The sequence below is a fragment of the Lytechinus variegatus genome, chromosome 1 (assembly GCF_018143015.1).
Source record: "Lytechinus variegatus isolate NC3 chromosome 1, Lvar_3.0, whole genome shotgun sequence".
Classification (NCBI taxonomy): domain Eukaryota; kingdom Metazoa; phylum Echinodermata; class Echinoidea; order Temnopleuroida; family Toxopneustidae; genus Lytechinus; species Lytechinus variegatus.
In genome coordinates, this window is record NC_054740.1 from 21,042,831 (window position 1) to 21,069,395 (window position 26,565).

The following is a 26,565-nucleotide window of genomic DNA, read 5'->3' on the forward strand; positions in this document are numbered from 1 at the left end:
CACACAGGTCACGGAGTGACCCTGAGTGCAAACAGCTGACTGTGTTACAACTTAGGGGTGATACATTTTCACAATAGGGGTGAGGCAAACTCACTGGAGGGACTTTAATTCACTTATAACAAAGAAATGTGTACTACAGTACTCCTGTTGATTGCTCTGATGGAAATTATATGAGTTTCACATTCATTTGAACGGGAGGACAAGATTATTGTATATATCGAGTGCATTATGCATAAATCATATACCATTGCGACCCCTGCCTGGCCGATGGTCCAGGCATGACGATCCTGAGTGACGTCACCGATAGAGACCTCAAATGCCAGGAGAGCCTATTCGATAACTGACTTCATCTAAAAAACACGTATTGAAGATAACATCCAATGGGGAAATGGCTTTCATTTTCATGAAATATACATTCCATTCTTCAATAAATCTTTAACCCCGTCGTTAACTGCCCATTCATTCTCGAGCAATGGGGGGAATGAATACAGAGTGTCTCAAAGTTTGTGTGAAAAAAGGTGCATTTTCCATAGAACTTCTGCCAAAAAGCAATGCGTAAGGGAAAGATTAGCCCCAAAACACGAATAGATGAGTTGATCAAATGGGATGAATCATGAAAATCAGTGAAATATAGTTTCTCCTGTACTCATTACTGAATACCCCGACTTGATACGATTAATTTTTCCCCCTCTCCATCAACTTTTAAGAAAAAAGGTGCATATTTTCATAAAAATATTATGTGTTATATCGACGGACGCCCGTACGTACGAGCAGGAGGAAGTCAAATGTCTCGTATTTTTCATAATGTGCCACTGAATTTAACTGGTTCAAGGGTTTCTTTCTTCTGGGCCCCACGACCCACATGAGCAGATTTTTTTTACTAGCTCCCCTTCAATTGAAATATGCTTAACAACTTACTTCTTGTATTATACTCATCCAAAACTAAATTATTGAGTTTAATTGCCTGAAATTTACGTGCATTCTTTATAGCAAAAAAGTTATCTATTTTTTTATTAGCCTGGAGACTCCATGGGTAGAATATGATATGCTTCCCAATCTGAATTTGTTTTTATCTCATACAAAAATATCAAATTCCGTGTATTCCAAATATTGTTTCATAAACCCACCAAAATTCGGGTGAGACATTTCCCCTGGCATATTTTTTCATCACTATTATTATGCCGCACCCCTATTTTTAAAACTCCCTTTTTCCCTTTGCGATTGGATGCTTTGGCGACACCTAAAAAGCAGATTGATGAGCGAATTTCTTCCTCCGGATTCACCGACAGAAATCATGTTTATTTGCACCTTTGAGGACTGTTCTGCCAGCTTTAACAAGAAATGGAAATTGGTTGAACATGAGTCCAAACACACCGGCATTGTGAGTTGAAAAAATCTATAGATTTGAATTAAAATTGTATATTTTCACGTGCTCGATGCATTCATTCCTTATTTTAATTCCAGTCCCATTCGTTATCATTCACGTTTGTTGTTGGTGACGCACATCACATCCCGTTCGTCTTCTCACACTCACGTCACAGACACATGCATGCACACCTAGCCAGGTAGCTCCTAGAGAGTAAAAATCATTCATGGTCATCATAATTATGTCATTGTCGGCACATCATCATCCTCATCATCAATATCATCACCATCATCATTAACCAGGCAATAGACATCTGGCAGCCCTCTGCTCTTTAACTTCTGTTTCGCGGAGTTTTAATTTTATTTTAAATTTATCATTAAGTTAACATTTTAAAAATTTCTCCTCTTAAATTAAAAACAGACGGCTCGCGATCGTGCAGCCACCATTAGGGGATAAACAATGCAAAACCCCCTGTCTCCGATGGTGCTCATCAATTTTTTCCTTATTTCATAAAAATGTATAAAAAGAACTGGACAAAAATAAAGACATCTGGCAGCCGTCTGATTCACAGAGTTTTTTAAGTTAATGTTTAAAAAAAAATTTATTGCTCCTCGTAAACAGACGGCTTGCGATCCTGCATCTGGCAGCCGTCTGTTTCGCGAAGTTTTTAAATAAACATTTTTTTTATTTCTCCTCGTAAACAGACGGCTCGCAATCGTGCAGCCACCATTAGGGGATAATCAATGCAAAATTCCCCTGTTCCTGATGGTGCTCATCAATTTTTGTCCTTATTTCATAAAAATATATAAAAAGAACTGGATAAAAATAAAGATTATGCCTCATATTATTCCGTTTTGGCCTGAAATGCACCAAAACAGAAAAAAAATCAAGTTAATGAGGACAAAAAACAGTGATTTTCTTCGGTTGTCGCGCAACTTCACTTCCTTGGTTTATCGGAACTTCATACATAAACATATCGCCATTGGTTTTTCTGTACAGATCAAGTGAGAACTTCGGTCTCTGTATTTGGTGAGTGGATCCAACAGAGTTCAGCAGAACAACCAATTTAACAGAGACTGAACCTTTTGGTCTACATACAGTATTGCTCGGAATAAAGTTGACACATTACCGCGCTGTACCGCGTAAGTCGACGGGAGATCGGGTACCGCGCGATTACCACCAGCAAATTCCCATCGGCGGGAGTCTCCTGCCAAGAGAAATTACGGCGGTAATTACCACGAGATTTTTTTAATAAAAATCTCGTGTATTACCGCGGTAATACCGCAGAAGGAGGGACGATCTTATGTTGATAATAAAATGTCACAATTTAGACAACTCACATGGTTCAAATTAGCCCTCCTGACTTGCCGCGATGTCTCTCTCGAAATTACAATACAGCAACTTATTGCCGTAAGATGCCGTCTCGATCTCCTCGAAACCCAAACAAAAATGTCATGGCTTGATGTTTAGCTTTGCGCCAGTGCACAATTTTAATGCACGCTCGTGTCATCGCCCTCAAATTGTCATCTTTCTGAACTTCTTTGAACGAAAGTCGGGTCGAGATGAGATCATGTACTTTCTGGGATAAGTTGTAAATAGTTACAAGAAAAAGGGAGCACCCAATAACGGAGGGACAGAGTCGAGCAAGAGGAGAGAGCGACAGATACGAGAGACGGGGAATGATCAAGAGAGAGGGAGAGAGAGCATTAGATAATGGATAGAGAGGGTGTGGGGGCGGGGTGGTTAGATTGAGCAAGAGACACCGAGGCTGGAAAAAACAGACCTATCGTCTATTTCCTTTAATTTCTTACATTCCTTTATCGTCATTCTCTCACTTGTTCGCAACTATAATTATTTGATTTTAATATTTTCAGTGCATTATTGCCCAACAATCCTCCTGCCGTTATTATGATATAAGGAATGATAAACTACTTTGTTTCTCCCACCACTCGATCAAGTCACAAAAACACAGCACGTACAAGGCATATTAAATGATTGCACCACGAATTGATTACTCATGCTTAATTATAATCAGTGTTGTTTTTCCCTTGTTTCCTCATATTCTATTTTTATCGTTTTTTATGTTGATATATTTCCATTTGACCCAGGTCTCACTCATTAAATTTTTACTGAATCAATATCTCAGGTCACTTCTCCCTCGATCCCTATCTTTTTTTCCTCCATTCTTTAATCCTTTTGACTTTTTTGGTGTAATATTGCAAAGCTCTATATTCAATATTATCCGACGTTCAAGCTGGTGTTAATGGATGAACAAAGATAAAATATTTTTAAGTGTCAATTTATTGTCACCGGATCGTCATAATATGCATATATCTTCTTAAAGTTTAATTAATCTTTCATTGTTTGAATGATAGTTTTCAGAATTGTTTTTATATTCTCTCCTCTCACTGATTCACGTCACCTCTGTCATTGTCTGCTGTCATCTCTCTTGCTCGCAGTGGCGTACCTCAGATTTTCCAGCAAGGGGGAGGGCAAATTCGTCCGCCCAAAAAAATTGACAAGCAACCAAAAAAAGTCTACAAGAACAAATGAAGGATTTCGTATCAGGAAAAATTTTGGCCAGCCAAAAAGTCTTCAACCACAAATAAAGGATTTCGTATCAGAAAAAAAATTTACAAGCAAAAAAAAATAAAATTCAAGACCAAAGTAGCAGGCCATCTGTGTGTCGCTCGTCAGGGGGGGGGGGGGGCACTCTCTCCCATCTGACCCCCCCCCCCCCCCGCCGTAGGTACGCCAATGCTTGCTTATACCATGGTCACATTTGTTCCACGGCGGCCGTACGGCGAGTCGAAAACAGCCGTTTTATCCATTTTGATTCAAACCACCAATATGTAGTTGGACAAAAAAATGTTAAAACGGCTGTTTTCGACTCGCCGTACGGCCGCCGTGGAACAAATGTTACCATGGCATAATGGCTCGTGAGGTGCTGGTTTGCACAGCAAACCAGCCTGAAAGGTCGAGCGAAGCTTCTGCAGCCTCCGTAGACATAGTCTGCTATGCAGACTCGTTGAATCAGCTGAGGTACACACACTGCTGATGTGGGTCTACATTTTAGACTGTTTGCTCGACTCACTTTTCCCTTGCCTTATCGTTCCTTAGATACATGTATTTAATTTGATATATAGATATTAGTTTGATTCGTATAATCACAATATTTATCTACCGTCTGTTACCAAGTATTGTTATCTTTGTCTTTTTTTGACTTAGATTTTGACTATATTTTCATGTATTATATGATGATTTATAGTTTTTATGTTTTCCTTTGGTCATTGATGAAAAACAATTTTATGCTGATCTTTTGTACCTGAATGTTCTAATAAACAAATAAAGGTGTATATTTGTCAATAAGTAAATATTTGGTCTTAACTAAGACCCAACGGTGGATCATATTATCCTGAAGAGTGAAGGCACAAAGATGAACCACTGAAGTCAGACAATGAATTAAATTGTCCTGATTAACATCATGACAATTAACTGTAAGTATGAATGTCTTCAGTTAAGTTTTAGTGCCGGAATAAACATTTGCTTGTGCTTTGTGAAGGCTTGTTTGTGCTTATCCCTCACTCGGCGATATCTGCATTGCGACAACGACAGAGTAAGCCCGAGAGTAAGCATATATGGGTATACGATCAACGTTAGGCCTAATTTGGTAGTCTTTTGAAGAAGTGTACAAGGCTAGTACTAAGTAACTACATGTAGCTAGCTACAATCACTGTCAGTGTCACTACGTCAAACCACTAGTACGAGTTTAGCTAGCTACTGTACTACTAGTATACGGTACCGGTTACCGTACATTGTGAGCAGAGGCCGAGAAGACAGTGACAGTGCATAATATTCCGATTTTGTCTCTAAAATGGACGTCCATCATTAAAAAATACAATACCTGTATCATTTAACTGAAGAAAATGAGTTTAGGTTCAGTAACAATCACTGGGATAGCACAAAAGCACGAAATACTTTCTATTTGGTGATTTTGTTGTAACTTAGTTCGAGCAATCTGATTTTCTTTCGAGCTCGCTGGTATGGTACGGTATCTGCAAAAGCGCTAACGAGTACTCGCACGAGATGGGTTTTTCTCTTAATTATGGTATGATTTAGGAGTAGACTGAATAGATTATGCCTAATATCACTGAGAAATACGACAAAAAAAGTTCTAAGAGGCATAGCGAGAGCTTTTAATATAAAGGATGGGAACAATTACTAAGGAAAATGTTTCTGAAATTGAAAATCCCATTTGAAATCGAAACAAACTTCGAGATAAAAAAAAGTGAATTTGAGCTGTAGAGGAACGGGGGGGGGGGGGGGGGGGGGGGTAGCACCCTCCCCCTCTCCATCGAGAACCATTAAAACATTTATTGTGGTAAAATAACGGACATACGTAAGTGACCTGACCCTTGGTTATATGCAGAATTTTTTTTCGGGGGGGGGGAGATGCATAAAATAAAAAAAAATTGAAGTGAGAAAAGCGACCGAGCTTGTCATTGCGTGTTTCCGTTCTGTTAAGAATGTTCAGACTTTTCGTGGCATATATTACCTTCATTTGGGAGTGAAACACATTTTTTTTTCAACTTGTAAGATTTTACTGAATAAGCATACCCCCCCCCCCCCGTTGAAAAAGTTGGATCCACCCCTAAACTTCAATAGTGATGCTGTGATTAAAATGATTGACGGAGCGAATGAGGGAAAACCAAGCAATAAAACAATGGAAACGAGTCAGGAAGTGGCAGTATACATAAATTAAATAAAGAAATATATCCAATGAAGTGACATTAAATTTCGCAGTACGTTTTTCATGAATGTGTAAGAATGAAAAAAATAAAATAAATCAATTAGCTAGAAATGTGGAAAGATAAACTTACCTTATTAATCTAATGCACAACATAGTTATAGTTTGAACATCGGGTATAGTCGAGGACGACCTGGCATCATCATGGGTGAGGGGTAGTTTGCAGGCACAGACCCTCATTGGAACAAGTGTGCCTCCACGCAAAGACTAGCACATACAAAACTTGCTGTTCCAATCCTGAGCGAGAGAGCCTTCAGTACACAAGGCATGAGTAGGCTGCACATTCAGACCCTTATTTCGAGTGAAGGGTTTGCCCAGCAGACTAGGTGAGGGGTGGGTTATTTCTATTTCTTCAATCATCAGTTCTTCTAATTTATCCATCATTTGATTTCATCAGTCAGTATCAACCTCTCTTGTAACCACACGTACACATACGCCTGCTATCTATATCTTAATTTCTCTTAATCTCTATTAAGACGATCCCTTTATTTTATTCCTCAATATCAATAGTTCCTGTCCTCTTCTATCGCTCTTAATTTTTGTTGAATATCTTGTCTATCCCCTATTTTATTCACTATCAATTATGATACTTCCAAAAGAACGGCACGATACCAAATTGAAGACAAAAATAAAGAATAGAACATAACATTTTAATAAACGAACATGTTCCGAGGTGTCGCACCTCATCCTCAGCCTGAAAATTATTAACAGAGTCATTGCTATTTATACTGTTAGGATGTCAATTATAAATTTCAAGAATGTAGTTACACAGGATTATAAGGTGTGAATTCAATTGTTCAATGGAATGCAGTAAAAAAAAAGTCTATGGATTCATCAGATAGGGGTGGGTTAAATTAAATGGATAACATTATTTGGAAATTGCACACCTGTTGGTTTAGTTGAGGTTGTTTCCATTTGATGAAAAGCCCTTCTTTTCTTTTTAGTTGAAAATCTGTTTGAGCAGTATCGAGAATTTTGAAACAATGGGTATTTCATTCTAACTAGCATTGGGGTGACGATTGCAAGTGTCTCCAGACATGGTAGACAGTGACTGTGTGTAACTACATGTACATTCTTGAAATTTATACTTGACATCCTAACTGTATAAATACCTATGACTCTGTTAATAATTTTCAGGCTGAGGATGAGGTGCGACACCTCGAAACATGTATGTCCTATTCTTTGTGTCTTCACTATCAATTGTTATTGTCTTGTATTCGTCTACCGTTCTTGTTCTATCTCTTTCAAGCATATAGGCCTAAGTATTTTATTTATTCAGATCATTCTTTCCTCTCTGATCTCGCCTTTTCTTCTCTTTAACTTCAATCGTTTCCATCAGTCACACATATATAATATGACGGTACAAGACTCTTACATTGTTTTGTTTCTTCAGCATCAATAAGATCAGGAATGATGTCCTCGTACATGTATATTAATTCCTCTTGAAACGTGGTTAAATTGAACAACCCTAGCTGTATGTGAACTTAACTGGGGTCAATTAATTACACCGTCTCGCGCATTTTGTGGACAATGAATAGAGGTGTGAAGATTATAGAACAGCTAACAATGAGAAGGCTGTAAGTTACACAATGATCTTTTGTGTAACTGTTTGAATAGAACATGTATTAAGCCAATTAAGTCAATCCCGTTATTTTATTCCTCTATATCAATAGGTCCTGTCCTCTTCTATCGCTCTTAATTTTTGTTGAATATCTTGTCTATGTCTATCCCCTATTTTATTCACTATCAATTATGATACTTCCAAAAGAACGGCACAATACCAAATTGAAGACAAAAATAAAGAATAGAACATAACATTTTAATAAACGGAACATAGTCATTGCTATTTATACAGTTAGGATGTCAAGTATGTAGTTACACAGGATTACAAGGTGTGAATTCAATTGTTAAATGGAATGCAGTAAAAAAATACAAATTCTATGGATTCATCAGATAGGGGTGGGTTAAATTAAATGGATAACATTATTTGGAAATTGCACACCTGTTGGTTTAGTTGAGGTTGTTTCCATTTGATGAAAAGTCCTTCTTTTATTTTTAGTTGAAAATCTGTTTGAGCAGTATCGAGAATTTTGAAACAATGGGTATTGCATTCTAACTAGCATTGGGGTGACGATTGCAAGTGTCTCCAGACATGGTAGACAGTGACTGTGTGTAACTACATGTACATTCTTGAAATTTATACTTGACATCCTAACTGTATAAATACCAATGACTGTTAATAATTTTCAGGCTGAGGACGAGGTGCGACACCTCGAAACATGTATGTTCTATTCTTTATTTTTGTCTTCACTATCAATTGTTATTGTCTTTGTATTCGTCTACCGTTCTTGTTCAATCTCTTTCAAGCCTATAGGCTTGTACCTTTAAATTTAAGTATTTTATTTATTCAGATCATTCTTTCCTTTCTGATCTCGCCTTTTCTTCTGTTTAACTTCAATCGTTTCCATCAGACACACATATAAACCCCTCAAAAAAAGTTTTGCAACTCGTTTTGGGGGTGATATCTTTTTGGTTAATGAAGTATAAAAGATGAAACTGGTATCTTTGGAAAGCTGAATTATTCTTCTTTACAATGACATGCCATTTGCTGTGATTATGTAATCATGGAATATGCAGTCACCCTGAACATCGAGAAAAGTCAGAAGTGAAATGTTGCAAAATGCATTGATTTCCAACAAGAGTCTCCATTTCTATAGAATTTCCACCATGCAGGTGACAGTGAATGCACTCGGTCCATCCTCGAAACAATTGGAAATTCGCTATTGCAAACGACGCATTTTGCAACATTTCATGTCTAACATTGCTGCGTATTATCATGTCTGTGTATTTCATGATAACACTAGCATGACAAATGACACATGATTGTAAAGAATAATAATCATGCTTTCTAAAGATATCACTTTTACACATGATGATGGCACATTAAGAAATTTATTAGCACTAAAATTTGCAGTATGAGTTGCAGAACTCAAACATGACATGGCAACGAATTTTGCAACATTTCATTTTTTACATTGCTGCATATTAATATCATGTCTGTGTATTTCATGATAACTCTGGCATTACAAATGACACATGATCGTAAAGAGGAATAATCATACTTTCCAATGATACCACTTTTACATATGATGATGGCACACTAAGAAATTTATTAGCACTCAAACTTGAGCTGCGGAACTTTTTTGAGGGGTTTATAATATGACGGTACAAGACTCTTACATTGTTTTATTTCTTCAGTATCAATCTTCCCTATCGAACGTGTACATTATTTATATAGACAGATAGATAAGATCAGGAATGATGTCCTCGTACATGTATATCAATTACTCTTGAAACGTGGTTGAATTGAACAACCCTAGCTGTATGTGAACTTAACTGGGGTCAATTAATTACACCGTCTCGCGCTTTTTGTGGACAATGAATAGAGGTGTGAAGATTATAGAACAGCAAACAATGAGAAGGCTGTAAGTTACACATCTGATCTTTTGTGTAACTGTTTGAAAAGAACATGTATTAAGACAGTCCATGAATACCCACCCCCAAATTGTCCAATATAGTTGGCATTTTGGGGCCCGGAGTGTTGATGAGGGTGACGATGATGGTCATGAGGATGATATTGAAAATCTATCATATATTTTGGATAAAAATCACCTGTTGTCGATAAAAAGAGAAACAATTGCAATAATTCCTGGTTGTCTGTTCTATATAGACGAACAATACACAGGGCAACATTAAAATGAATATACATAAACATATTAGCAAGAGATAATTGATATGCACATGGATTAAAACGAGTCAATTCATAAAAAGATACCATTGCAACATTTTATTAATATTACTGAAATACATTTATAGGGAATTATGTTTTAAATGTTTTTTTTTACGTTACAGCTATAACGTAAGTGAAATGTTTTATAGTAATGAGAAAACCATTTTTATATGATTTTAACATTTCCCATAAACATTTTTATGATATTTTGTCAATGTTTTGTGCCACGGAAAATGGAGTATATTGGTAAAGCAAGAAAACTGGAAGGTAGTGACTTAATTGACCTCAAAAGGAATAGAATTCCCGGATCATATACACACCAATAATATAAGCCTCGGGTAAGTTGAACTGGAGTTATCATGTTGAGAAGGAAAAGTTAACGAATGGACGGACAGACGGACACCGAGTGTGTCCTTCATACGGGCGGGCGTAAAAAGACGATATAGCCTACAGGGGCAGGCTGTTGCTGGAATGATGAACGGGGAGAAAGGGAACAGAGTAACACTAACAGGCATATAAAATATTTAAGGAAGATGCAAGGGGGGGGGGGACTGAATAAGATTTTTCAGAAACTGCTGATGCTAGGCATTTAAAGCAGGGCCACTTGCGGGTTTTCTTTTTCCGGGAAGGGGGGTTCAAGATGGCCGATCGAAGAGAAAAGAGGGAGAAGTAGGAGGAAGAAGACGACGGCGAGGAGAAGGAATGAAGGATAAAGAAGATAAGGATACAAGAGAAGCAACGGATGATATGTTGAATGAACGAATGAAGGTGATAAAGGTAAAGAAAGAAGAAGAACAGGAAGAAAACAAAGTGAAAGACATAAGAATTGAATGAGAATAAATAATATACGAATGATGATATTGAAAAGTAATCTTTTTGGGGTATAAAATCATGTGTTATCGATAGCGATAAAATGAAATATGATGGGAAGTGAATAATCTTTGAATAAAAGACGTAACCGATAAACGTACAGAATTTTACAGAAAATGATGGAAATCAAATTTACTAGTTCTTCGAATAAACAACTAATTAAAACACAGAACTGATGAACAGGAAAATGGAAAGCAAATATACTCGTCCTCTGAACGTCGGAATGATGGAAAGTGAATCTACTTGTTCTTGGAATGAACGATGTAACAGATAAAATAAAAATACAGAATCGTTGAATAGAAAAATGAGGGAAAGCGTTTTTTTTTCTTTAAATAAAAGACGTAACTGATGAAACAATGAAAAGAATTGATGGAACTAAAAAATGATATGAAGGTAATCAACTCGTTCTTGCAGTGAACGATGCAATTAAACTATACAGAATTGAACAGAAAAATGATTGAAAGTGAGTGTTCTTTGAATAAAAGACGCAAGTGATTGAATGAAAAAAAAAACACAGAATAAATGAACAGAAAATGATTGAAATCGAATCTTCTTTGAATAAAAGTCGTCAGTAATGGAAAAACACAAAAATATTGATGAACAGAAAATGATAGTTAGCAAATCTAGTAATCTCTGTTCCATTCTGAGTAGATCTCGTATCTCATAGGTTGTTTTGTTTATTTAAATGTATGATTATTTTGACTTAATTCTAAATCTCTATTTCATAACTTCATAATAAAACTCAAATCTGAATTAAACTCGTCCTTTGAATTGACTTTGTAACGATTACATGAAAAAAAAGTCAATCAATGAACAGAAAAATAATGGTAATCTAATCGTCCTTTAAATGAACGACGTAACAGAAAAATACAAATACAGAATTCATGAACAGAAAAATGATGGAAAGCGAATCTACTTTGAATAAAAACGTAAGTGATGAAATTAAAAACAAAAAACACAGAATTGATAAACAGAATATGATGGTTAGCAAATCTACTCGTCCTTTAAATAAACGACGTATTACTGATTAAAAATAAAAAAAACAATGAACAGAAAACGATGAGCATAGGCGGCGGGGGGGGGACAGATCCCCCTAAATTTGAGGTGGGAGGATGGTTCCCCTCTAAAATTTTAGTTGATAACCTTTTTTTTTCTTGTCAAATTTTTTAACTGTGTCCATCACAAGATTTCAGGTGGACCCCTCCTATTTTTGTTGGCTTCCGCCGCCTATGATGGGAAGCGAATCTTCTTCTTTGAATGATGAATAGAAAAATGATGAAAATATTCGTTCTTTGAATGAAATACGTACCTGATTAAAATTACAGAATTGAAGAACAGGAGATAAAAATAAAAGACATAAATTATTATCTACTCCTTTTAAACGGAAGACGTCATTGATAACATATACACTGAATAATAAACCTTTAGCTAGCTTCATAAATAAACGGTGGAAAGGGAATCTACTCGTCCTTTAAGCCAAAGATGTCACAATAACTGGGTCACTCGGTCAGGAACTGGGCACATGGATTTTTAGCGGGAATTTTTCTGATGCGCGCGCTCGAGGCAGTTTTTCAACCTACTGTCTATCGGGTTGATATTTTGAAGTGCAAATGACTGGATGGTAGATTAAAAGAGAATTGAACAAAGTGGGTTTAGCCATAATGTTGTTAGCCCATCTGATAAATAGACCAAGTGACAATAGAACATCCGTCAGTAAACTGACGGGATCGCATCGGGATCGCTTGAGATTGCGTCTTGTTTTTACCAAAAAGTGTCGAGTGTTGAGGCGAAAAGTACATGGACAAATGGTGATCAGATCTGACTAAAATCTCGTGTTTGACGTGATAATTGGGCCTCTCTTCAGCCAGCGGCCTGCGGGAATTACCGCGGGAATTTCACACGTGAAATTGGCTGGCGGTAATTTTTTGGTTCACGCCTGTCTCGCGGTAGGTGCGTGACCCCTCGGGAGGGTGTCAACTTTATTCCGAGCAATACTGTAACCATCACCACTATCATCATCTTCACATCACTGTCATTACCATCACCACTAATATCACCATTACCACTGTCAGGTTGACCACTGTCATAATTTTACCATCATTGTCATCATCAGCATTATCATCATTATCATCACCATCATCACCATCATCATCATCATTATCATCATCGTCATTATCATCATTATCATCACCATCATTATCATCACCATCATTATCATCACCATCATTATCATCACCATCATCATCATCAACATCATCCTCTCAAGGTTTCCATCACACATAATCAGGTTTCAGGTGTATTTTTGATAAAATGAAAAAAGTGAAAAAGTTTGTCTTAAGACTGGTTTAAGCAATATCATTTTTTTTTTAATACACACAAAATGAATATAGGTGGGTGATGTATTTTTTTTGTCCAAACACACATTAAAGACTGATATTTTCTGTTTACATAATCTATCCCTCAGACACTCTCCCTTTGTTTCCCTAGCTCTTATTGTCTTTCATGTGTACATTTCTTTCTCATTCTGTATCTACACATTGTTTGCCTATAATGAGTCATGCTTGTTTCAGTTTAATAGTCATGTTTGAGCTAATAAGATATGTATGATGGTGGTACCCAAGTCTGCGCACCTAACAATTTTAGTTAAGATTTAACATGAATTTCTTTTTCACAAAATCTTTCAGTTGATAATGTTCCTTACATCATTATTAGTTACTAGTAGTGTGCCCAATATCTCGCAAAAATTTGAAAGAAATATATGATTTTCTTGGAAAAAACCTCAGGCAGTCATTTTCAGATTGAACAAAAAAATGGTGCCCCATGTCTGTGCACCCATTCACTTTGCACGCGATTCAGGGATTTTGATGAGAAAGGCTGCATTTTGAGGCTGTCACAAGAAATGCCCAAATTTCATTATTTTTTCACCATTGTGAGTCGGATTTTGTTATTAATATCTGTTAATGCATTAGATGTGTAAAGTTTGTGTTCATTGTGTATCTTCTTTTACTAGAATCACGCAGATACGTGTATGCGTAGACAAGGGGATGATGTCACTTGCTCACTATTTCTTGTCTTTACTAAATTGTATGAATTATACAATATTTAGATTTTATGATAAGGATTAAACCACAAAATATTAGCCATAAGTAACAATACCACATCTTCAGGGAGGAATTAATCTTTGTTTATAATGAGGAGAAAAAATGAAATATTTCATAATAATGAAATTTAAAAAAATAGTGAGTGGTTGATGTCACCATTTTCCTGATTTGCATACCCACCAGCATGTTCCAATATTTTGTTGTTGTTTTTTAAATATACCGTAAATTTAAATTTTTAAATGTCAAAATTTTCTCAAGTTTATATCTAATTTTGATGTAATTTACAGTTTAAATATGGGGTATTGTGTCCTCTTTTTATTCCACTCCATTTTTTTTTTGGGGGGTAGACTTTATATTTGAGTCCTGTGTATATCATAGTTTTCAGAGTAAGACATTGATGTAGGCCTACTGTTCTATTTTTCTTTTCAATTTAGATGGTGTTTTCATTACATTATACATTCATAAATTTTCATATTATGGAAATTTTCTTTCAAAAGATGGTAAATTGGTAGTGACTTCAATACAAGGCTCATCAATGAGGACTTGACATTGTCCATTCTCATGTGATGTTGCTTTTACAACCAGTTATGCATTCCTAGCAAATAAAAGGAACAGCAAAATGTCATATTTGTTTTTGTTTTTCTAGAAACCGTTTGTATGTCCCCATGATGGGTGTACCAAGGCCTTCACTAGAAAGCCTCATCTACAGAGACATCTTGGTTCTCACACTAATCAAAAGGATTTCTTGTAAGTATCATCTGCTTAATATGCAAAATCTCCCACCCCACTCCCCCCCCAAAAAAAAAAATTGTTTGCTTTGACATTGTTGTCCCTAGGAAAACCCTTCTTCAACAGTAAGATTGAATACATCTAGATGTAGTAAGTTCTGACTTATTTCTGACTTAATCAAGTAAAATGTGAAATAATGAGCACGTGCTGAAAAATTATCAATTAAATAGCTGGATAAAATCTTCTGACAGATGCCCTGTTTGTTTTCATCACTATTGTACATGAATAGCAAATCCTCGTTTTCTGTATTATAGTTTGGCGTAATTTATTTCAGTCATAGATTCAAGAGCTTTGGTGATAAGTTTGTTTGATTGGTATGAAAAAATAAAATAATTTTGTAATTCCAACAAATGGAACCTCTGAATGATATTTGTAAAATATCATTTATTTGCTATTTTTAAACAGATGTGAGGAGATTGGATGTGGGGCAGCTTTCAACAACAAAGATAATCTTAAAAGGCATATTAAAAGAGTACATCAAGGCAGACAATATAAGGTGAGATCAAGCTCCTGAAATCTCGTAAATTTTATTATGTAAAGTCTTTACATTTTAAACATTCCTTTTTACCATCAAAAATTTTCACCTGCTTTGTGGTTTTTATTGCTAAGCCCCAAGAGCATAGTATGAGAACACTACTTTATGTAGCTCCAGCAACTACACCATCTTTGAAAGCTTAAAGGACAAGTCCACCCCAACAAAAATCAACAAGCATAATACTGAAAATTTCATCAAAATGAGATGTAAAATAAGAAAGTTATGACATTTCAAAGTTTTGCTTATTTTTAACAAAATAGTTGTATGAACGAGCCAGTTACATCCAAATGAGAGAGTCGATGATGTCACTCACTCACTATTTCTTTTGTTTTGTATTGTTTGAATTATGAAATATTTTGATTTTCTCATCATAGTCATGTGAAATGAGGTTTCATTCCTCCCTGAACAAGTGGTATTCCTTTATTTTAACATTTTGTGCTTCAGGTCCTAATTGTCAAATTCGTAAAAATTGAAATATTGTATAATTCAAACAGTAAAAAACAAAAGAAATAGTGAGTGACACCATCGACTCTCTCATTTGGATGTAACTGGCTCGTTCATATAACTATTTTGTTAAAAATAAGCGAAACTTTGAAATGTCATAACTTTCTTATTTTACATCCGATTTTGATGAAATTTTCAGCATTGTGCTTGTTTGATTTTTCTCTATTGATTCAAATCAACATTTTTCTGAGGTGGACTTGACCTTTAACTAAAACTGGTTGATTTTTGAGAATGCTTTCTGATGTCATCACACCAATCAGATGAATCTTTTCATGAAAATATTTTTAATACATTAGTAATTACTCATTATCTACCATAATCTTATAAATTTCATATATACCTTCAAACAGTGTTGTGGACATTGTGTTAGATTTTGTAAGAATTAAAGGTAAATGATAGTTTTGGTAATGATATCAAAATGAGTTCATACAGAATCCAATGAAATGACCACCAAAGTGTCTGTTTGTATAAATAAAACGCATGTGCCAAAGGATGGAAGAAATTGTGTAATTACTGAGAAATCAGCAAATAAGCACGGGATTCGGGTAGAGCATCGGGCCCGACGCCCTAAGCAATAATTATACATTGTCCCTCGTGCGCTTTTCTGTGTTGGGGATATTCGATGTGAACATTTTTCAGCGTAGATTTCAAGATTTCACAAAGTCCAGTTAATGTAACTGTACCAGATCTAGATCCTCGATGATATACTGACAATTAAGCCTTGTTTTACAGACTTTCTCATGAAATCAGTGTTAACTGCAACTACTGGAATTTCTCTTTAACATTACCACAAATCTGATGTTGTAATTGGTGATTAATTTCTTCTTCTTTGTTTTCAGTGTGATCATGTCGGTTGTGGTAAAACATTCAACAAACATCAACACCTCACTGTACATCAGTATGTCCATACTAACATCAGACCATTCAAGTAAGTCATCAGAGATATGCTGAGAAGTTTGAAAGTCTTAGAAGTGTTAGCGGAATTTGTGTGTAAATTTCATAAAAAAACAACTTAAAATGCTGTTTTAATCTTTATCTTCTAAGGATTCAAATTATTCAATATAATTCTTCTTCTTCATTTGAACAGTACATGTGAAATTTCTTGTTGTCTTATTTAATTATGTACCAGTGTTGATAATCTCATTATAATGAGATTTAGCTGATTCCATATCATTTTCCTTTTTTATGTTCTTTATCAATATAATGGATATTCCAATGAATTATTTGATTTTGTAACTGTTTTTGTGTCCATATTTTACATTTTGTTGCATCATTTGCTTATTTTGTATTTGTCATCATCTTTACTATACATATTCCTCCATCTTTGATTCAAATTTGATTTTTTTTTTTCAATTTTAGATGTGAAGAAGAAGGATGTGATGCAAGTTTTCTAATTCCAAGCAAACTTAAACAACACATGAAAGTTCACCAAGGTGAGAGAAAATATTTTCATTTCTATTCAGTTGTGGATCTAGGATTTCGACATAGAGGGGGGGGGGGGGGGGCGCGAAGAGCAAATTTGAAAAATGGGAGAGCAGATGATACAACCTGGGTCTTGTTTCATGGAGACTTATTATGATATCAAACACACAATTTCTTTTACAAATCTTCTCTCAACCTATCAGATTGAATGATTTCAATAGCTTATAACTGTTACTGCAAATTGGTTATTGAAACAAGTTTTATGAAACAGGGCCCTGCTTAAGCAACCACCTGTCTATAAAAATGGATAACAAGTTCGGTTTCCCTCCAAAAAGGATTCTCAATTGAAACCTGTATTTCAGGAACCTGTTTATGAAGACCACTTGCTGCTCATGAAGACCAATCTTTTTGTCTCCCATGGGTTGTCTTTATACAGATTTGACTTTATATTTCTGTTTCTATTATGGTAACTCCCATAGGAACTTGACAGGTCAGCTTTTTGGTGGTATACATAGCAATAACATAGGAATCATTTTACGTCTAAGTTAATCAGGCATAGTGGCTGACCTTATATAGACTACAGATGTTACTCTTGGGTCTTTTTATCGAAGTTGGGATTTGAACTCACAACCTTATGGTCATCAGTCCAATGATCTAAACACTAGACCAAATTTGTCTTCCTTGGGCAGTCTTTATATTCAGTAGGTGATTCTCAGACTATAAAGGGGGTGTGTCCCCTTGTAATGCTACCTGGATTTGCCTCTGCATTTAATGCTTATTGTTTTTAGTATATGCAATTACTACATGTTTATTATTTTTTTCTTTTTATTATAAGTTTATTCACAATTGAATTGATCGATTTACTGGAAAGCCAGAGCTGTAAACATTTGTGGTTGCAGTGAGGAATAATTTCAAAGCTCTGACATAGTTAGAGCAGGCCAAACAATTTTTAAAAATCATGCATAATAACATGTTCAGATAGATTGAAAGATTCTCAAGAAAATAGTGTTAAAAGTGATATTTTATTTCGTAATTCTCCTGGAGAAATTACAGGAGATCCCGCCCGCGCATGCGCAGTCATTACGTTCGCAGCATTGTTTTGGCAGTCATTTTCCGCCATTTTGGGTAAGACAAAAATTGTTTTTTCTTACCCTTCTTCGAGTTGGTTGCTGGAATTATTGTGCTAGGACTTTTTTCTTACCAACCTCCTTCTAACATCGACTTTTGTTCCGAGTTGGAGTACTTCCTGTCGGAAATCAGATCATGAATCGTGATCTCTTGAATGTGGATACCAGCCCGCCGGCGACTCAGTCGCAGCGGAGTGCGGTTTCTCCACCGGGCCAGACGCCGGCGAAGCCGGGCGCAGGGACCCGTTCCACGAGCCAGCAACCAGCTTCGCACGATAAAGGAGATATCAAATCTCCGTCGGGCTCTTCGGGCATAGGTACCGATATGGCACTATTGAAAGCCAAGCCCAATAAAATTGTCAAGAAACATAAAGACAAAGGAGATATTAAATCTCTGCCTGGCTCTTCGGGCTTAGGAACCGATATGGCACCATCATCAAAAGCCAAGCCAAAAAAGAATAAACCATCTCCCTCAACTTCAAACTCTGAGTTTGAGGAGAGACTTACTAAATTGGAATCGCTTTTGACTAAAGCACTTGAGAATCAGGCCACCCGTTATCAAGATAGTGCCCCTTCTGAGGCCGAGTCTTTTTACGATGATAGTAATTATGGCTATGATGATCAGAATTCTCAGTTTCACGCAGGTCAGGTCCATGTGACCAATGTCAGTGATGACTATTCACAAGCACCAGATTTCGAGAGTGGGGAAGGTGAATGTGATGTGGGCCAAGGCCCAAGCATTCCGGCATTAGCCGCTAAGTTTGCCCAGCCCCAAGAGATGGGACAAGCAATTGATGATAATCTAGCGATGTCTGCATCGTATTTACTCTCCAACAAGTTGGGTGAAAAGGCTCTTGAGGAGTCTTTGGACAAATACCCCCCACCCACCAATTGCCCCTTGGTCGATGTGCCAAGAGTTAATGGTCCCATTTGGGACAAACTAAAACAAGTAACTCGACAAAGAGACCTGCAACTACAAAAAATTCAACGTTCACTAACCAGAGGTTTGACAGCATTTTTGCAATCTTTAGACCCGGGGAATATTTCTGAAGCCCAACAAGATTGCCTCGCTTTGCTCAGCAATGCCAATTTTGAGCTAAATTGCACTAGGAAACGTCTTATCAGACCTGATATGAATATGAAGTTTACACCATTGTGCAAATCTTCCCAAGTGGGCAAGTTCTTGTTTGGAGATGATCTTGCTAAGCAAGTGAAAGACCTGAGTGAGCAACAAAAGGCAGCTGCAGGGATGATGAGAGGTCAATTAAAAGACAAACAATTCAAGACTCACTCATATCACCCATATGCCAGGAATAAAACCAGTACCCGTGAATTGGGATGGGCGCAATCAGCCCAACATGATTTGTGGTCAGGCAACCCAGAGGGTCCTTTTTTAGGGCAGCCCCAGTGGGAAAGACGCAAGAACAAGGGTCAAGACCAGTGGCAGAACCCAGGCTCGCAGAGCAGAATGCCTTCCCACAGCCCCTTTCCCCCAAAGCAGGGTGCACCTTGGAAGAAAACAAAGTAACTACTTCTGCTGAAGAGGTGAGTTTACTTAATGATTATTCAAAGTTTCCTATTGGTGGCCGACTGAGGCATTTTGTAAACAATTGGAGAAAGATTACTTCTGATCACGTTATCTTATCAGCTGTTGAAGGGTACAAATTAGAATTTGAAAATGTATCTATTAAACCATACCGTTCACTACCCCCACGCTGTTTTCACATCAGGACAGCTGAAGTAATTAAAATCAATCAAGAAATTATACATTTACTTGAGAAAAGGGTGATTGAACAGTGCTCCCATGAGAAGGGAGAGTTTGTGTCCAACATTTTACTCGGCCCAAGAAAAATGGTGGGCTAAGAGTTATTCTGGATCTTTCTGACCTGAACAAGTATATGAGCTATCAGCATTTTAAGATGGATAGCATACATACAGCAACACAATTAATGTCAGAAAATTGTTTTCTTGCCTCAGTGGACCTCCGGGATGCTTATTTTTCGGTCCCAGTTCACCCTTCAGATAGAAAGTACTTCAGATTTATTTGGCAAGACACTCTTTTTCAATTCACTTGTTTACCAAATGGTTTGAGTACTGCACCACGGCTCTTTACCAAAATTTTGAAACCAGTGTTCGCCACACTGCACCAAGCAAATCACATCTTAGTGGGTTACCTTGATGATACCATCATTATTGGTAACAATAAGGCCAAAGTACACAAGGCAATTGATGCTACGGTTAGCCTTTTATCACAGCTTGGGTTTGTTATTCACCCTGATAAGTCGGTACTCAACCATTACAGGAACTTACCTTCCTTGGATTTGTACTTAATTCAGTGAATATGTCCATTACACTTCCTTCTGACAAGGTAAATGAAGTTAAAAAGTGTTGCTCAGACCTCCTCCAAACTAACTTGCCTAGTATTAGAGCAGTCTCCAGAACAATTGGGAAAATTGTAGCAACATTCCCTGCTGTCCAATATGGTCCGCTTTTCTATCGGGCTTTAGAATCAGACAAAATTGTAGCACTGAAAATTAACAAAGGTCATTTTGATAGGCCCATGCAACTTTCGCAGGCAGCTCGGTACGATCTTGAATGGTGGATAGCAAACCTGCACATTGTATACTCGTCTATTCTGAGAAAAGAACCGGACCTGGAGTTGTACTCCGATGCAAGTGGTTCGGGATGGGGAGCTAAGTGTATGGAGCTAAATTCTAGCACAGGTGGGCGATGGAATGCCGAGGAGCTTGTCAAGGCTAAGAATAACGAGATTAATTATCTTGAGTTACTGGCAGCCTTTCTCGGACTAAAGTCCTTTTGTACATCTATGAAAAATGTCCATATCCTACTACGCATAGATAATGTAACTGCAGTTACCTATCTCCAGCATATGGGGGGTACTAGATCATGCAGTTGCAATGAAATTGCAAATACAATCTGGAAATGGTGTTTAGAGAGAAATATTTGGCTGTCTATTTCCTATATTCCAGGCAAGCTAAACGTAGAAGCTGACAAGCTGTCTCGGAAATTCAATGATAGGACAGAGTGGACACTGGATAAGCAAGCTTTTAAGCAAATTACTCATTACTTTGGCTCCCCAGATATTGACTTATTTGCATCTCGACTGAATAATCAATTGCCAAGGTATGTCTCTTGGCTACCTGACCCTAGTGCATTCTCGGTTGATGCATTCTCCCTAAACTGGGCCAAGTTTAATTTTTATGCCTTCCCACCATTCTGTCTCATACCAAGTTGCTTGCAGAAAATTCTGAATGACAAAGCTACGGGCTTACTAGTTGTCCCAAATTGGCCCTCACAGTCTTGGTTTCCCTTGCTCCACATTATGACAGTAGGGAAACCTGTAGAAATTAAGAGGAGAAAAGGGTTACTAACTCTACCTTTCTCAAATGTCACTCACCCCTTTTGGGATCGCATTGATCTATTATGTTGCAGGATCTCCGGAAACCTTTCAAGAGACTGAATAAAAAGACTACGGAGATCATAATGTCTTCATGGAGAGACTCTACTAAAAATCAATACTGTATCTACATAAGAAAATGGAAATTTTTTTGTTTGGACAAAGGTTGGAATTATGTTCAATCATCAGTAGAAAATTTATTGGAGTTCCTTACAAGTTTGTTTGAACAGGGAGCTGGTTATAGTACCTTGAACACTGCAAGAAGTGCTTTATCTACATTTTTAGTTTTAGATGGTCCTTTTACGGTGGGAACTCATCCTTTAGTGCACCGTTTTATGAAAGGAACCTTTCAACTTCGACCACCCAAACCCAGGTACACTCATATCTGGGACGTTAAATTGGTGTTGAACCATTTAAGGAAGCTAGCACCTGCGAAAACCCTTAGCCTCAAGCTTTTGAGCCTGAAACTTGTCACCCTCTTGGCACTAACCTCAGCGCAGCGGGTGCAGTCGCTTCATCAGTTAAACATTGAGCAAATGACTCTTAAAGATAGTGGAGCTACGTTTTGGTTTGGTCAACTACTAAAACAAGACAGACCAGGACATATCACCGGAGATATGACGTTGGAAGCTTACCCTCTAGATAAACGACTGTGTGTACTTCATTATCTAAAACATTATATTTGAAGAACAGAACGTTTGAGGGGATCAGAAAAATTCCTTTTCATCAGCTTTGGATCAGAAAAGTGACTTCTCAGCCTCCTTGTTAGGCAGTGCCTCATCCTCGGTTGTATAGAGGTATTATGTTTTGTGCACACCAGGGTTGTGACTTGGTGTAATTTTGGTATCAAATATGCCTCCTGAGCTTTGAAATCTCCTGTAATTTCTCCAGGAGAATTACGAAATAAAATAGAAAGATTAAATGAGAACAAAGTTTGAAATTTAATATTTATTTTATGAGTAATTCGGAGGGAGAGATTACAGGCCCTCCGCTCCCTCCCATTACTCTAAGGCAAAATTAGTTCTAACTTGTTCTCATCTTAGTTTAATCTTTCTTGCTGTTTTATCAGGAGTCATATTTGATGCTTTGAATGATGACTGCGCATGCGCGGGCGGGATCTCCTGTAATCTCTCCCTCCGAATTACTCATAAAATAAATATTAAATTTCAAACTTTGTTCTCATTTAATCTTTCTATTATTTCCAAAAAGTTTATGCTGGGCAGTTGCTAACAAATAAACTGGCTTAGAAGAGGTTGGGAAAGATTGATGACTTCTGTTTTCTGATTGGTCGGATGATAAGTAGCATAATTCAATGTCAATGGATGTTTGTTTATATTTTGATTTTATTAAGGGTATACCTGCACAAGAGAAGGATGTAATGACTGGTTCAGTAAGTGGAGTGAACTAAGAGCTCATTTAGCTACCCATGCATCTGGTGAGTGTTCATGAGTAAATATTTAAAGCCTCTCTTAAATTGGTGGTATGACCCACTCATCATCTTCATCACCATTGTCATAATCATCATCACCATCATCTTCATCATTATCATCATCCATCATCATCATAACAGCAGCAGCAGCATCATCATCATCATTATCAACATCATCATAGTCATCATAGTCATCATAGTCATCATCATCATCATTATCACCATCATCATCACTTTCTTCATCATCATCACCATCATCATCATCAACATCATCTCACCACCATCATCACCATCATCATTATCAACATCATCATCATCATCACCATCATCACCATGATTACCATCATCATCATCATCACCATAATTGTCATCATCACCATCATCATTATTGTCACCATCATTATCGTCATCACTTTCACCATCATCATCATATTGGTAATCACAAGTGGCAGCAACATCATCATCATTATCACCATTATTAAACCTCTTTAAGTTCACATAAAACGATAGCACACAGAATCTCAAAGCATCTTGGCAGACAGTTGTGCGTCTGGTCCATGCAACTTGGAGGTAACCATCTACTGCATTCATGCTGTTTCAAATAGCAATCATTTCTTTCACCTATTTTTTGTTTTGTGTACATCATACCACTCACTGTTGATAATATACATCACCATAATTCAGTATATTGGTAAAATTTATTCACTGCAAGTGCTATTTGTGTCTGATAATCCTTTACTTTCATTTTATTTAAATCTGTAATTATTCTGTATCAATTGATTTTGATCATTTTCATTACAGAATTTCCCTGTGAAGAATGCAGCATGGTGTTCAACAAGAAACACAAGGTAAATACAACAGTTTTAACACATGATTTTGTAAGTTACTCTTGTTCATGTAAAAGGAATGTTCCAAATATTAATGGGTATTTTTTATGAAACTACATGTCGAGCATCAGACCTGAAGATTCTCAGAGGTTTGCTTGTCTGATATACCTTTTGGTGCATCCAATATTATACAATTTTGTTATGGTATACAGCTGTGAGACACTTTCCATGCAAAAAAAAAAAAAGTTTTGTAATTAAATTGAGTTTTTGTTTATCTTTTTCTTGTTCCCCGTCCTGTCTGAAATGTAGCTTCGTAATCACATGATGGTTCATGCTACTGAGAGAGAAGTCTTTGTCTGTCCTAAAGATGACTGTGATAGAAGATTTATGAAGGTAAGCATCATTGAAGCATTCCATGAAATAAGTAATATGTGATTTTCATTGAATACTGTTATAAGCTAATGAAAATCCTGTTCTATGATTTGGCTTAGAGCAAAAGTAGTCTTTGAAAATCACTGACACTGACAGTGCCCTCCTGAAGAAAGCAGGAAAGAGAAGAAAAGATAAGACTTTGAGACTGAGAGAGAAAGGGGGTCTCTCCTGAAGAAAGCAGGAAAGAAAAAGAAGAAAAGGTAAGACTTTGAGACTGATAGAGGGGGGGGGCTCTCCTGAAGAAAGCAGGAAAGAAAAGGAAAGACTTCGAGACTGAGAGGAGGAGGGGGGGCTAGAAGATAGGATGGAAGATGGAGAAAGTAAGGAGTACTTCAGTCATCTAGGACGAATGCATCTCAAGATGATGGTATATGAATCTTGCAGTGTCGATAATTGGATATCTGATGCATTCTGTAAAACTTGTTTCTCAGTAGGCATACTGCTTATTCAGTTCAGGTGAAAAAATATTTTACTTAAGAGTGTTGATTTTTATTACACTGATTTTGGAAAGATATTTATTTTAGTTGAGAAAAAGAAATATTTTGATAGAAAGGAATAGTGGAATGTATCAGAATTACAATAACCTAGAGCTGCAGGTGAGAAAGAAAGACATCATCATCCTCTTGGATAATCATTGAATCAATAATAGCACCAACAAATCCACACAATAGCATTATCTACTTGTACACTGTTTATACATGTAATGAGAGAGCAAACAACAAAACCAAAAAGAAAAATGTATCCCTCAGAAATTGTCAATTTAAGAATAATAAAAATCTTGTCATGAACACAATACTATTATATAACTCCTGAAAGAGTATTTTCCCTCAATCTTATCCCATTTTCATGTGGTATATATGTGTGTCAATGCTTGGGGTATTGTTTGCTCATTTGTAATACTGGGTTTATACCAAAGTAAGGGTATGATTATAATTAATTAATCCTTTGTCAATTAAGACATTCTACAAGAGATGCACAAACTTAATTGCAAAATACCTTATTATTTATTTGTTCTTTGTACTCGTACAGCATGAGAGCTTGCGGCTTCACATCAGTAAGTTCCATGAGGGCGCTAGACCATTTTCTTGTTCTCACTCTGGTTGTATGAAGACGTTCAGCTATAAGAAGTCGTTAGTTCAACATCAAGTGGTTCATCAACCAGGTTATCAAAAACCACCTCCTAAGGTAGGCACCCTCTTCATCTCTTATCTGTCTTTTAAGTGTGTTTTTTCTTCTTATCCTTTGATTAATCTAATTATCCATATTCATTTTCCGTCTTTAAATGCTTTTTACTTGTGCTGACAACCATTTACCCATGTTATTAGTAACTCTCTGGTAAAATAATTTTGATAGTTGAAGTATGCAAAACTTTCAATGTTTTGACTTCACAAATTCTGTGAGCAAATTAGCGTAAAGAATAATAAGTGATTCAGGAAAGAATAGAATCATAAACTTGGTTTCTTTTTTTCTTTATTTATTATACAGTGCGTCCCAAAAAAAACTATACACTTTTGAAATGGCTGCCAAATAAAAAATGTAGCACTTTTGGGGAAAAGACTTATAGATATGGAAAGCCAATAAAGTCAATTTTCAAATGACACCAAAAGGTTGGAATATTATTCATGCTTGAGCGAGCACTGCCCACTGAAACAGAGGGTATGCAAATTAGGGTGGGCTGGAATTAGCCTTCCAATTTCTTTCAGATTTTTTGTTTGGTACTTGCAAAGTTGAAGGTTATTTGGTGAGTTAAAGATCAGATGTTATCAGTTTGTTGTTTGTGAAAATTTCATACGTTATTAAATTGAAATTTAATGCATGAGTGATCATGAATTGCAATTTTTAGTGCAGCTTTATCATGTGGATCATGTGGATCTTAACAATGTGTTCATGACAGTCAGGAGAAGAGGGGGTAATATGACTTTAAGTAGGTGAAGTAAGTTGATGGGCTTAAGGTCAACAGAACATTTAGCAACCCCTCCCCCCACTTCTCTCCTCCTGAGAGACTAAGCTTGGCTAGGCTGGGCAGGAATTAGCCATACAGTTTTTTGAGAGGTTAGTCCTTTGGAACTTACAAAGCTAAGGGTGTTCTGCTATTCATGAGTGAGATAAGTTTTGGTTTTAATAGGCAAATTTCATGAATTACTCAAT

At 36.7% G+C, this 26,565-nt stretch overlaps 2 protein-coding genes across 2 annotated transcripts in view; both read left to right on the forward strand.

The window, feature by feature from the left end:
* Positions 1–1,238: 1,238 nt before the first annotated feature.
* LOC121408950 (transcription factor IIIA-like) overlaps positions 1,239–26,565 on the forward strand; it is a 29,753-nt gene continuing 4,426 nt past the window's right edge. The window contains exons 1-9 of the mRNA XM_041600692.1: positions 1,239–1,381; positions 14,581–14,681; positions 15,129–15,219; positions 16,602–16,690; positions 17,122–17,195; positions 23,081–23,164; positions 23,960–24,006; positions 24,295–24,378; positions 25,447–25,602. Of these exons, the coding sequence (XP_041456626.1) occupies positions 1,256–1,381; positions 14,581–14,681; positions 15,129–15,219; positions 16,602–16,690; positions 17,122–17,195; positions 23,081–23,164; positions 23,960–24,006; positions 24,295–24,378; positions 25,447–25,602 (852 nt within the window). The 5' untranslated portion in view covers positions 1,239–1,255. The remainder of the gene's footprint in view (positions 1,382–14,580; positions 14,682–15,128; positions 15,220–16,601; positions 16,691–17,121; positions 17,196–23,080; positions 23,165–23,959; positions 24,007–24,294; positions 24,379–25,446; positions 25,603–26,565) is intronic.
* On the forward strand, positions 18,201–21,871 carry LOC121408959. Its single transcript, XM_041600704.1, has 2 exons — positions 18,201–19,856; positions 21,765–21,871. Exon 1 carries the CDS (start codon positions 18,448–18,450, stop codon positions 19,837–19,839), a length of 1,392 nt encoding a protein of 463 aa, XP_041456638.1. The 5' UTR covers positions 18,201–18,447; the 3' UTR covers positions 19,840–19,856; positions 21,765–21,871.

Excerpts from the sequence above, each read along its gene's own strand:
- LOC121408959 (XM_041600704.1), top strand. The coding sequence starts at position 18,448 with ATGAATCGTGATCTCTTGAATGTGGATACCAGCCCGCCGGCGACTCAG.